Here is a 13,791-nt window from a genome sequence, read left to right on the forward strand (position 1 = left end):
GATGACTACTGTTACATACATGATTATTGATTATATTTTAATTTTCTACTATTTAAGGTGTCTTAGACCAAGATGCTGTAGTATAAGTTTAAGTTAACCCTGGGTTAAATATGATCAAACCTTTCTCATACTTATGACAGAAGAAATTGACATTTAAACACCTTTTAATTCGGATTGTTGCAAGTTGACCTTACAGTATAATATCCAAAACTCAATAATAATGATCGATAAATGAGGCCCGAGGCGAGTGATCGAAACTTTAATCGAATTTGAAGAATGGGGATTGTCCATTTTTTTAAATATTGCTCATTACAAAAACATTTCGAGGAATAAGGTCAGTGATCGTTTTTCTGTATATAAACGAAAAAAATACCCATTAGTTACTTATATTTTTGAACAAATATGTTTAACCTTTGTTTCACCTTCAAGCTTTCACATAATGAGAACTTGCATTTGACGAACTAGCCATTATAAATAAGATTGAAAGGAAAAAACATACTGCAGAGGTCAATTATTGGCCGCCGATGATGACGTTAGAGCGAAACTTTAAAAATTTATTGAGAAAAAACTAGCCAATGAATTTCAAAATTATTTAATTTATATTCTTAAAATACCCTATTTTAACGAAAAAAAATATAAAAAGTACATGTGATTTTTTTGGACAATGCCCATTGCCTCTTAGTCTATAGGTGCTCTATTCTCATGCCTCGATGCGCGAGATAAAAATGTGCTCCAAGGGACATCCGACTGGTGCGAATCGAGCTCGGAACTCTCGATACTTCAAAAGGTTTTCTAAACACTTTCCTGATATTTTTGTTCCTAAGTTTACGTAGAGTCAGCGCAACAATATTCCAACAGTCAGGCATTGAACGGATCTACGTCATTCGGTCGGATTATGTCAATTCAATGTATGTAGTGATCTGTCGGCTGGGTTTGACATAACTCGACCAAACTACGTAGGTCCGTCATCTGCCTATGAATAAACTTATCTTAGTACCTATGTCTTGTTAGCAGTATTCAAAGGATTATTAGCGTCCTACAAACATTTGCTTTGATCTTCACATCCTTGAGTACATAGAGCGACACATAAATATCACAAGGCCGGAATGGGTCGTCAGTGCGAAAAGTTTTTTGCGACCATTTAGTAGCCGCAATGGAGTCGAAAATTTGCTTGTTCCTGTGTATTATCGTGATGGCGAGTAATGTAAGTGTTCCTTGTTCCATGTTTGTCCGATTGGGATAAGAGTGTGTTGTTTTTTGAGTAAGGTATAAAAATATAAGCAAGCGATAACAAACTAACAATAAATCTATCGTAATCCCAGTTTATGCTGTAATGTTCAATGCAGAGAAAACAATAACATGGTTTGTAGTATTTTATAAAAAAAAAATGTTAAATATTTTAAATTGAAGAGTAGATAGAAACCCAAAAAAATATCTTATTCAAATTTTGTTTGAATGGGGAATAATTCTCGTACCGAATATGGGTTCGGTCCACACACTGACTCATTTCACATTACTAAGACATTTCCTGAGCAAGTGGGTCAAACTCGACCAAATCCAGATTGTAACCAATTTATAGAATGAATAATCTTCACAGATAAAGGCCTTCGTGATAAACGAGCAAGACAAACAAAAGATCAGCACTGATCTGCTGGATGCGTTCCAGCATGCCCTGGACGAGATGAGGAAGTGCCTTGACCAGATGATGGCAAAGACAGTTGATCAGGTCAACACGCAGGCTCTGGAACCGGTGTTCACGGCAGTTGGTGATAACCTGGATAGGATCACTAAAGCGGTATGTATTTTATGTTATCTTGAAACAAAACAAAGTGATAATATTACAGGCCGTGTACTGTATATTATAGGGTTCACTGTATAGTTGTTCACCTATAGAGTTCACTATTAAATTAGCAGCCCTGAAAAACTTTTTTGTATGGGTGACTTCATGACCCTAGAGCATTTTTCATTCAAACCTACAAGTCAAAAGTAACTCATTCAGCGCTGCTGCTTTCGCAGAGAACTCTTTATTATAAGGAACACAAATCCATATCAATCGACCGTATAAACCTTTAGACAGTGACGGATAAACCCTTAATCAAATTAAGCAATTGCCTAGGGCATCACCAGAAGAAGGACAAAAAACATCCGTCCTTAGGGCATCACGTCTCACCACTCTCACTTCACCAAAAAAAGTTTCTAAAAAAGAACTAATGTTTTTAGGTGGTAAAAGCTTCGAGACAGATTCTAGTTGACATACGGATGGGAGGGGGGTACACAGGCATGGATTGCTTAGGGCATCAAGTAGTCCGTCACTACCTTTAGAGCAAAATGACGGCTGAAGAAGAATTGGCTAAGTTTTGCCTTACATTTAGGGGTATGAACACAGAAATAAATCAAGATAGTTTAGAACGTTCATTCGTTCATTCAGTGAGGAAGCGGTTGTGCAAAAATGCCTCATTGTGCAGTGTCTAATTGTAAAAATAGAAGTACGAAAGTGAATCGGTCAAAAGGAGGTATTTTTTGCCACGGGTAAGTTATTTGTTCTAACTAAAAGCAAATCCAAAATTGACTCGAGCGATTCCTTAGCAACGCACGCGCGTCGCCCTTCCATCTTGATTTATTTCTGTGGGTATGAAGTTGGCCGATTCTTGGAACATAACAAAATCGGTTCAGCCGTTTTTATTGAGTTTGACAACAAACATCGCAATTTAATGATATTATTATTTTGTATTATTTTATACTTTTAAGTCTACGAATAATTATTAATTATATTATTTATTATTCGTAGTTTTAAGCATACTTCATTAAAGTCAGTATCACAGCAAAATATAACAAAAATAATTTAAAAATGTTAAGTGATCCTGATATTTTTTGCTTATTGCCTAAAAGATAAACTTTATCTTTTTCAGGTCAACGACTTAACGGCACCAACGTCAAAGAAATATTAATCGGGTTATTAAAATTCTCATTATTTAAGTTTATTTATGTTTAATTAAAAGCAAACGGTATGATGGTTGTTTCAATTTCTTTCCTATAGACTTACTTTACTTCATGAAGATAGATACTCACGTCGTATTTAAACTATTTAGGTTGGCCACATGTATATTGTATACGTTTTCAGTATCCGATTTCCTAACGTGGAATTCCGATTTGGAATTCCGTGAGACTAGCGCAAACGTTCGTTTTTCTTCACTTGCTGGCTGGCATTACGCGCTGATTTGCACTCAAAACGCACGTGCAGAATTCATCCCGTTCGAAAAAAGCGAACCTGTGCGTAATTTATTTTCTACTAATTCCATGAATTCGAATATATGAGAGAGAGCCATGCTTCGGCACGAATGGGCCGGCTCACAGAAAGCCGGCGTGAAACAGCGCTTGCGCTGTGTTTCGCCGAGTGAGTGAGTTTACCGGAGGCCCAATCCCCTATCCTATTCCTTTCCCTACCCTCCCCTATTCCCTTCCCTACCCTACCCTCCCCTATTACCCTATTCCCTCTTAAAAGGCTGGCAACGCAGCTGCAGCTCTTCTGATGCTGCGAGTGTCCATGGGCGACGGAAGTTGCTTTCCATCAGGTGACCCGTTTGCTCGTTTGCCCCCTTATTTCATAAAAAAAATACGGGAAAGCAATTCGGAAATCGAATACCGAAAACACATGTACGCGGCCAGCCTTGGTCTGCTTTTATTGTGTGTCACGTTATTTTTCCAATGTTTAGTACCTTTTTTTTTGGAAAAGTCACGTCTATATTGTCTGTATCGGCGGACCCTGTATAGTTAGTCCCTATATAAATATTTTATTTGTAAGTGGACAAGAACCTAATAAATATAGTGCTAAGTCACCGGGTGCTGAAAATATATGTCTTCTGTTGAGGATGTTGGATTTTTTGTTATTTTCATCAGAAATGAGCTACATTTAATTTGAAAGCAGTACGGTAATTTTATGCTTCAATACTAGGACTACCTAAGAAAATAGCAAAGAGGCAAAGGTTTGCCTATTACTATATTATGTCTTGCAGTAACCAAATGCATTTAACATAATTGATACTTTTCTTTAAAAATATTAGAAAAAGAAAATTAAAAATCTAACAGACTTGTCATGCTGTAATCCAGCTATAACGGGACTTGTTATTTAAGCTTCAGCTTATTCTATCTTAGCTTTAAGCTCATAAGCTCTCGCTTAGCTGAATAATGTCCGTTGGCATTTTTATAGAAAACTTGAAATCTCTTTAAACTAAACTTGGCTGTTGCGAAGAAAATTTGGACAAAGAAATCATCACGAAAATGCGTTCACATTAACGTCATTATTACTTAACATTTGGATGCTTATTTTACTGGGTAGAATATAACTCACAAGACTTACCGCGAATAAAATACCAATAGCTATGTACACATTATGCGCTTTCGTCTTCAATTTTCATCATCTTCTTTCATTCAACTTTTGTTTTGGCGCATTTAATAATTGAATGCGTCAACGAACGCAACGCCAACATTGTCATTTTTGTTTTTTGGATACGGTCAGAGGGCATGCGTCGCGGGCATGCCTCACGTTTGCTGTTGACTGCGCTATAACGCATGCCCTTGACGATCAGAAAAAGGCACAGTGTGGACAAAGCTATTAGCATACTCATATTCTGTAATTTTACAAAACGTTTTTTTTTATTTAATTTGATTGAATGAAAAAAACGAGGCAAAATTAATAATGTCACTCAATTATAATACCTTTAAATTTTCAATCATAATATACAATTTATTCGTTCCGATTTTAGTCACTGAAGATTTTTTTAGCATGTTAGCTAAAGGCCCAGAAAACCTTTTCTAGTCTATTAGCAGAGGTAGGAGAGTGGTGAAGCAGGCCACGTTAATAATTAACGAGCCGCTAATGGCATGCTTTGAGTGTATTTGCTTTATGTACACGCAATTAAAGGTAAAACAGCCATTTAATGGCATAAGTTTATTCTACAGAAAGTCCTATTATTGACATTCGTAGTGTTAAAAAAATCTAGGGTAACAATAGCAGAGTAGACAGAATGATAGAGTATACCGACTTAGAACTGATGTTGAAATTTTTAAATTTGACGTATTAAGACGAAAATCGTCGCTAGGGTTGTTAACTTGTTACCTACGAATTTAAAACTATGACATATTCGATGGACGTGTTCCTCTTTGGTCGTATTGTTGTTCGTGTTTTGGCACATGTGATTAAAATTGTCAGAATCCAATTTTGAAATCTTCATTTTAAATATTAAAAAATAAATTATATCAGCCAGCGCGAGGCACATTCCGTTCATAATCCTAGTGAAACCCGACGAATTTGACAGATATTGAAACCTGTCCGTCTCTTTGCAGTCGAACTACTAGTCGTTATGTCTATTGTGACAATAGGAAGACCATATGGGATAGTTCGCTCTATTTAATAAGGTTCATGTTAGTTAAGGGTTAATAAAGTAGATGTTAGGCGCAATAACATAATGTAATATGTGTGCAATGTGCATAATAATTAAAAGGCTTTGTAATTTTTCACCAACTCTGTTTAGCACTGGACTAAAAGGTAACTTTGCCCAAAGATAATATATCTATAAAGATAGGCAATATTACCAATACGGCGAAATTTCATGTTTAGGAGAAAATAGGACAGTTTTGCTTAAGCATTTTTGATATTGGATCACATGCAGCTTTGGTATCTGAATATTCTCCGGATTAGCTGCTACGTGAGTCGAATGCATGGCTCTACAATCCGTTCAGATCTACTTCACCTTGATGTTGTATGAATTTAAACCTTACGTTGTTGGTAGAAAGGTCAGAGGTAATGCCGTAAAAGCAGTTTACAAACAGATTGTAAACTGCACATATAAATTGTTTATGCATTGTTTGTATTATTTTGTTATTGTTGCTGGAAACTTGAATGAAAAATAAAAATACAATAATACCAAAGTATAATTTAAGATTGTAATAATTTTATTTTTTAAGAAAATACCTACATATACTTACAAATAAAGCGCCCAACACCAAATGGCGGACTGCAGTTCGCATCCGGACCGCCGAACCGTTGTGTGCGGACCAAGGATTTTCGAAGATAAACTTTGTTTAGAAGAAATTTCGGTCCCGACTTACTGATGCGTGGTGAACATCTCAGATTTAATATCAATAGCTTGCACCAATTTCTTATTTCAATACAAACTTTAGACAGGTAATTAGCAACCAAAATTTCCATTTTTCTCATATTGATATCTAAATGTAAAAACCTTTGTAATTTCCATAATTATCTTTGTTTAATATTAAATATTTTTTTATAAAATGTGTAAAGGTAATTTCATTTCTAAAAATGGATCCCGAGCGAAATTAATTGGTGACCCCTGATGTGTGCCTGATGTAAAGTTTTCATGCAGGTTAAATAATAACCAAACATCTTTGCTTTAACCGAGCTTTGCACAGTATAGCAAACACTCATTGACTTCGTGTTACTTAATAACGCCATCTGCTGGTCGTTAAAACAATTAGTTGGTAACAAAATAGTATTATTATTCGCCAATAGATGTCAGGAAGAGTCATATTTTTCAGTTTATCGAATATCGATAAAATGCTCGCGATTTCGCTCGTGATTCCTAGCTAGATCGAGCGATCTAGCTAGGAATCATAGCGACCGACCTAGCTAGAAACGAGCAATTCTTGTATGTATATATATATATATATATATATATATATATATATATATATATATATATATATATATATATATATATATATATACATACAAGAATTGCTCGTTTCGTTTCGTTTCGTTAAATCATAGCGACCGACCTAGCTAGAAACGAGCAATTCTTGTATGTATATATATATATATATATATATATATATATATATACATACAAGAATTGCTCGTTTCTAGCTAGGTCGGTCGCTATGATTCCTAGCTAGATCGCTCGATCTAGCTAGGAATCACGAGCGAAATCGCGAGCATTTTATCGATATTCGATAAACTGAAAAATATGACTCTTCCTGACATCTATTGGCGAATAATAATACTATTTTGTTACCAACTAATTGTTTTAACGACCAGCAGATGGCGTTATTAAGTAACACGAAGTCAATGAGTGTTTGCTATACTGAGCAAAGCTCGGTTAAAGCAAAGATGTTTGGTTATTATTTAACCTGCATGAAAACTTTACATCAGGCACACATCAGGGGTCACCAATTAATTTCGCTCGGGATCCATTTTTAGAAATGAAATTACCTTTACACATTTTATAAAAAAATATTTAATATTAAACAAAGATAATTATGGAAATTACAAAGGTTTTTACATTTAGATATCAATATGAGAAAAATGGAAATTTTGGTTGCTAATTACCTGTCTAAAGTTTGTATTGAAATAAGAAATTGGTGCAAGCTATTGATATTAAATCTGAGATGTTCACCACGCATCAGTAAGTCGGGACCGAAATTATATATATATATATATATATATATATATATATATATATATATATATATATATATATATATATATATATATATATATATATATATATATATATACATACAAGAATTGCTCGTGATTCCTAGCTAGATCGCTCGATCTAGCTAGGAATCACGAGCGATCTAGCTAGGAATCAGTTTTATAATGTCAGCAATAAATGGTTATATTGTTGCGATAATTGATTATACAAACCTCATAATCACAATAATAACTACGTTTTGTTTTCAATTCGACGCGCCTGATAAAGACAAAGCTGATTTTTTACGCCTCTAGTAAAAACTGTCTTTGATTGCAGTTTTATATTTATAGCAATATAAACAATATCACAACAGAATTATATTATTTAGCTTAATATTATAATAGTCCTAATAATAACGGATTAATAAGAAAAATAATAAAGCTTCCAAGTTCTAATGAGTCATTCAAAATCAAAAATATCCGATTTGTCACTTTTCGACCTCCTTTGTTGATATAAGTGGTAAACCGTAAATAGGATGTCTTTGACAATATATAACTACTCGTATTTCTTTATTGCTCTATGCACATAAAATAAGAGAACGTACCCAAACTACGTGTAGTCACAGTGAGCGGCGAAAAAAAATATTTTTATGCTCCCCACTTTGACTACACATAGAAGAAGTTGTATATTAAAATAACCTCTTTTGAAGTCGGTCAATCTTATATCTATAATAACTATATATATATATAATAACTTCAATATATATATATATATATATATATTGAAGTTATTATATATATATATATATATATATATATATATATATATATATATATATATATATATATATATATATATATATATATATATATATATATATATATATATATATATATATATATATATATATATATTTATATATATATATATATATATATATATATATATATATATATATATATATATAACTTCAAAATCGTATTTAAAATCCCCTATCTCAAAAACTGCTGAACCGATTTTGATGAAATTTGCACAATTCCTTAAATCGGACTTGTATTTCTGAAGATATGCGAACAAAAACATACATAATATATACATACATAATACATATACATACGAACACTATTGAAATTTGGTACACTTGCTCAGACGCTAATATAGACTAGCATAATATACGAAAATTGGACAGTTCTGGATAATATATTACATAATACATACATACGGGTCGAATTATTGATAACCTCTTTTTTTGAAGTCGGTTAAAAAAGCGAAATCTCCTCTTCTCATTGAAGTATAAGCTGTAAAGCAATGTCCACAGATTGAGATTTTCATTCAATTTGAACACGTAATAAATGACCCAGAGTGGGCTTGGTAGGGTAACTGAGCGAGCTAGTAAACCCTGCAAATAGGGTGTTTAGTCACATTGCATTCAGTAAGTTGGACAGATTATTTCGCAAGCATCACAAGTGCCATATTATTACTAAGTGCGATAATAATTTGTCAAGTCTAATACATTTTTAAACTAACTTCGCTGTAAAAACTAGCTAAAAGCCGAACTTTGTGAGGACTCGCGTCGTCACACCTCGACTGACTGATGATAACACATCTTCATATAAATAAAAATTACTATGTTAAAGCACAAATCAATAGCCGTGATAGTTTTTCTGTAAAGTATACCACAAAATGTTCAGGTTGTGGGATATACTAGGGCTCGCTTCGCTCGCCCTGATTATCTAACGCAATATAACGAACCCAGTTAGTTTCGATACGTTCCCCTACATCCAGGGGCAAAAATATCAAGGAGAATTAATTGTTTCCGTCCACCAACTAGATAATAACAGGCAAATTAGTTGAACTATGACCTCCGATAAGGAGCGCAAATATCATCACCCTATATACGCGCAGCGGTCACCAGCAGACCAGTATACAGTTGGTTGTTGTATTGAAAGGTCGTTATCATGAACAAGCTATTGATCCTTCTCCTGGCCCTGTGCTTTATTAGCTGTGTGAGTATCATTGTTGCTATTGGGACGTAACGCGACGTTTTAAAAGTTTTGAGGCATAATTTTGGAGCAAAATATGTTAGGTATGGGACTTAGTAGCTCCCGTATTTGATGTTTTGTTTTTGAGTGATTGAGAGTTCTGCTGTGACGTGTCGTGTCGGGGTATTTTATTTTTGGTATTTTGTCGAAATTAGTATCTGGGGCCCAATTTCTGTACGCCGATTTGATTGATTATAAATCTGGCCCGCACGGCACACTTTACCAACGATATATGGACGCTGTTAAGCCTATGTGTATCGTGCCACAAAAAAATAACGTATTCAGTTATGAATGAAGTCATGTTTTTTAGATCAAATGATGAAGACTGCGTTCATAATTCAACATTTTTTTTGTGGGTTCGTACACAAATGCTTAACAGCCACCATATAGTCTCCAGATTTATAAACTTTTCTATAATATCTCAATATCTTCTCTTCAAGTGAAACCTTTCGAATTTTTATCACTTGATTCAAAGAATTCGTGCCAGTACTATCTTCCGTAGCCGTGACATTGCCTTTACGTAGAGTAAAGGCAATGCCACGGCTACGGAAAAAGCAAGAAGCATGCAAGGCAAAAGTTATGTGTTTTAATATCGTCATATTTCGAACAGATCCATGCGTTCGTAAAACGAGACGCTCCCGCCGCAGGGGATTCAACCCAGGATGCTTTTAAGAAGATCCAGGACTCGCTCGGCGAGTTTGGCAAGGACTTAAGTGAGAAGGCCGGCGAAATACTGAACCCGGAAAACATTAAAAAGAACTTTAATGAACTCGTTGACAGCATTAACAAAGGGGTAAGATTATTAAACTTTACAACTTTATATTGTATACTATCAGAAAAAATTGATTTATATGTAGATGGCGGACCATTTGTTCGGATTATGTCAATCATTATATCATCTCTCATGTCCATCAGCTGGGTTTGACAAAACGCGACCAAATTACGTAGGTCCTCCATCTGCCTAGAAATCAACTCCTTTGTTATGCATCGAAGAATTTGATTCATAGGTAGCTGAGAAACCTACCTCAATTGGTCTGATTATGTAAATTTAACATTAGCTGTGATCTGTCGGATAAGTATCATAATGCGACCAAACCACGTAGGTTCTCTGATAGCTATCATAATAATGAAAAGTTATGATTGTGAATTTCTGTCTGTTATTGGTCATGTTTAAGCTGCTGAGCCGATTTTGATTGGCATAAAGAAACTTTAAGTCTGGCAATGGATTAGAATTATTCTCTAAATTGGTTATGAGACTTTCGTGGTCAGATATTTTAAATTTATTAATTGATATCTTAAAATATATCAAGACAAATGGATAGTTTTTGTCCCGGAAAAATCTTTGCGCTGTAAATAAATTTCGGCGCTAAGTTTCGGGCAAGATCTAACAACTACAATAGATTCGTGCTAATAACTCACTTTGATTTGTTAACATTAACATTGTAATAAGTAATAATAATAATAACTAGCTGTTGCCCGCGACTTCGTCCGCGTGGACTTCAGTTTATAGCGCGCGATGTCAACAAAATTGGTGTCAAAAGCTTGTATAAAAAAACCCTGGTACCCCTTAAATCAATAAAGCTGTGTAGTGTGCACACAATAAGTACTTTATTTTTTATATTAAACTTTATATTTTATGCCAAATTTCAAAGCATATTTAGCCCCCCAATTACACAACTTTACCCATAAACTATTTATCATTGACAGGTTTAGCCCCAATTTCACCAACGTCTGTTAGTGTTAACAGCTTGTTAAAATGTCCTGTCTTCTCTTTCATTCATATGAAAAACGAAACAGCTAACGTGATACTAATTCGATCATTAACTTTAACAGTCGTTGGTGAAATTTGGTCTTAAGGTTACGTCACTGCCTGCACAGATAAAGTATTGAGTTATTTAATACCGTAAAATAGATATAACAATCGAAAAAAATCGAGACTTAAATGTAAGATGATACCACCTCTTATAGAAAGACTTTTGAGCAAGCGTCAGCGCGATGTAGAAGACGCACGGCGCCATCTATTATGAATTTTTTGAACAAATTTACGACCCTTACAACCCTTTTTTCTAGTAAAAAAGTAGCCTATGTCCTTTCTCAGGCTTTAGACTATCTGTATACAAAATTTCATTACAATCGGTTCGGTAGTTTTGGCGTTTGGCGTGAAAGCGAGACTGACAGACAGACAGAGATACTTTCGCATTTATAATATTAGTATAGATTATGTGCACACTGCACAGCTTTTTTGGGTATTTTGATTAATTAAGGGCCGCGCTACACCGGAATGGCAGCGGCGTGGCGAGCACTTTCAGCGCTGCCATTCCGGTGTAGCGCGGCCCTAAGAGGGGTACCACTTACCAGGGTTTTAAAAAGTTTTTAAATTTGACACAAATTTTGTTGACACCGCGCACTATAAACTAAAGTCCACGCGGACGAAGTCGCGGGCAACAGCTAGTATATATATAATATTATTATTATATTATTAAACATCATATTCTAACGTATTAAAAACTATAAACAAAAACATACTAACTAATAAGTATGATTAGTTCTATGTTACAATAAAGTAAAAAATAAAACGCCATCTGTTGAATCGTATTAGAACTAAAATGTTCATTCCATCGATATATTTCTGGATTTTTTATAATATTATACATAAAATTTGTTTAAGATTTTTGAAATTTTATTTTAATACACATCCAAGACCCAGGAAAATTGAAAACTTTTTGTTCCGCCTGCGGGACTCGAACCCAGGACCCCCGGGATGAGCGCTGGCCACGCGCAATGCGAATTCATTTTCATCGAAATTTTCATGGAAATAAGATATTTTCCCACATCAAAATGTAGCCTATGTCCTTTATCAGACTCTAGAATAACTGTATACAAAATTTCATTGCAATCGGTTCAGTAGTTTTGGCGTGAAAGCAAGACAGACAGACAGACAGAGATACTTTCGCATTTATAATATTAGTATGGATTATAATATTATTAAACATCATATTCTAACGTATTAAAAACTATAAACAAAAACATACTAACTAATAAGTATGATTAGATCTATGTTACAATAAAGTAAAAAATAAAACGCCATCTGTTGAATCGTATTAGAACTAAAATGTCCATTCCATTGATATATTTTTGGATTTTTTATAATATTATACATAAAATATGTTTAAGATTTTTGAAATTTTATTTTAATACACATCCAAGACCCAGGAAAATTGAAAACTTTTTGTTCCGCCTGCGGGACTCGAACCCAGGACCCCCGGGATGAGCGCTGGCCACGCGCAATGCGAATTCATTTTCATCGAAATTTTCATGGAAATATGATATTTTCCCACATCAAAATGTAGCCTATGTCCTTTCTCAGACTCTAAAATAACTGTATACAAAATTTCATTGCAATCGGTTCAGTAGTTTTGGCGTGAAAGCAAGACAGACAGACAGACAGACAGACAGACAGACAGAGATACTTTCGCATTTATAATATTAGTATGGATATCTATGGACGCTTCACACCACGTCAGTCTGGTCCCGTGCTAAGTACCTGAAGGACTAGTGTTACGGGTACCAGACAACGGAAATATAGTTAATACTTTTATACAAAACATATATTTAAGATATTTATTATATCATACACATATTTAATACACATCCAGACCCGGGAACATTGACAACTTTTTGTTCCGTCGGCGGGATACGAACCCGCGACCCCCGGCTTGAGCTGCCACACACTCAACCAATTGAGCCACAGACGTCGTCAATAAGTAACTAAAACAATTAATTACCTAACTGTCTCTTTTCAGATCGAGGGCATGAAAACACCAAATCAGTAATTCGTGTCGAGAAGATTAAGAAGAATATACTTCTATCGTCCTACACACTATAAAAATTCTGAATACTTTTTGCAAACTGTAATAAAAGGTTTATTCAGTTTTTCGGTGTATTATTTGCTTACCTTAATTAAGGTTCCGTACCCCAAGGGTAAAAAAGGGGCCCCATTACTAAGACTTCGCTGTCTGTCCGTCTGTCTGTCTATCTATCTGTCTGTCTCCAGGCTGTAACTCAAGAAGTAATAGTTAGAGAGTTAAAATTTTCACAGGTTATGTCGCATCCGACTGGTTTAAATAGCCGTTCAATCAAACAGCTAGCCCTTTGACTGAACAACGCCATTCAATCACACGTCTAGCTTTTATATTGAATATTTTAGTCACTCAAAACGTTCAACACTACAGCTGATTCAAAAGCCGCCGTCTAATTGAAGTAGTTCAGCGCGCACCGCTGCGGCGCTAGGTGCGTTTTATTTACAATATGGCGTC

General features: G+C 34.7%; 2 protein-coding genes across 2 annotated transcripts in view; one reads left to right on the plus strand and one right to left on the minus strand.

Moving 5' to 3' along the window:
- Window positions 1-13,791, minus strand: part of LOC121740578 (suppressor of lurcher protein 1-like) — a 362,163-nt gene that overhangs the window by 158,089 nt on the left and 190,283 nt on the right. The window lies entirely within an intron of this gene.
- Window positions 1,108-13,408, plus strand: LOC121740585. The gene is made up of 4 exons (XM_042133321.1): window positions 1,108-1,204; window positions 1,598-1,795; window positions 10,086-10,268; window positions 13,279-13,408. Exons 1-4 carry the CDS (start codon window positions 1,154-1,156, stop codon window positions 13,306-13,308), a joined length of 462 nt encoding a protein of 153 aa, XP_041989255.1. The 5' UTR covers window positions 1,108-1,153; the 3' UTR covers window positions 13,309-13,408.

Source organism: Aricia agestis, chromosome 3 (genome assembly GCF_905147365.1).
Source record: "Aricia agestis chromosome 3, ilAriAges1.1, whole genome shotgun sequence".
In the NCBI taxonomy this organism is placed as follows: Eukaryota; Metazoa; Arthropoda; class Insecta; order Lepidoptera; family Lycaenidae; genus Aricia; species Aricia agestis.

Coding starts and splice junctions, on each gene's coding strand:
- LOC121740585 (XM_042133321.1), top strand. CDS start 1,154: ATGGAGTCGAAAATTTGCTTGTTCCTGTGTATTATCGTGATGGCGAGT. Junction 1,796..10,085: donor TGGATAGGATCACTAAAGCG/GTATGTATTTTA, acceptor TATTTCGAACAG/ATCCATGCGTTCGTAAAACG. Junction 10,269..13,278: donor TTGACAGCATTAACAAAGGG/GTAAGATTATTA, acceptor GTCTCTTTTCAG/ATCGAGGGCATGAAAACACC.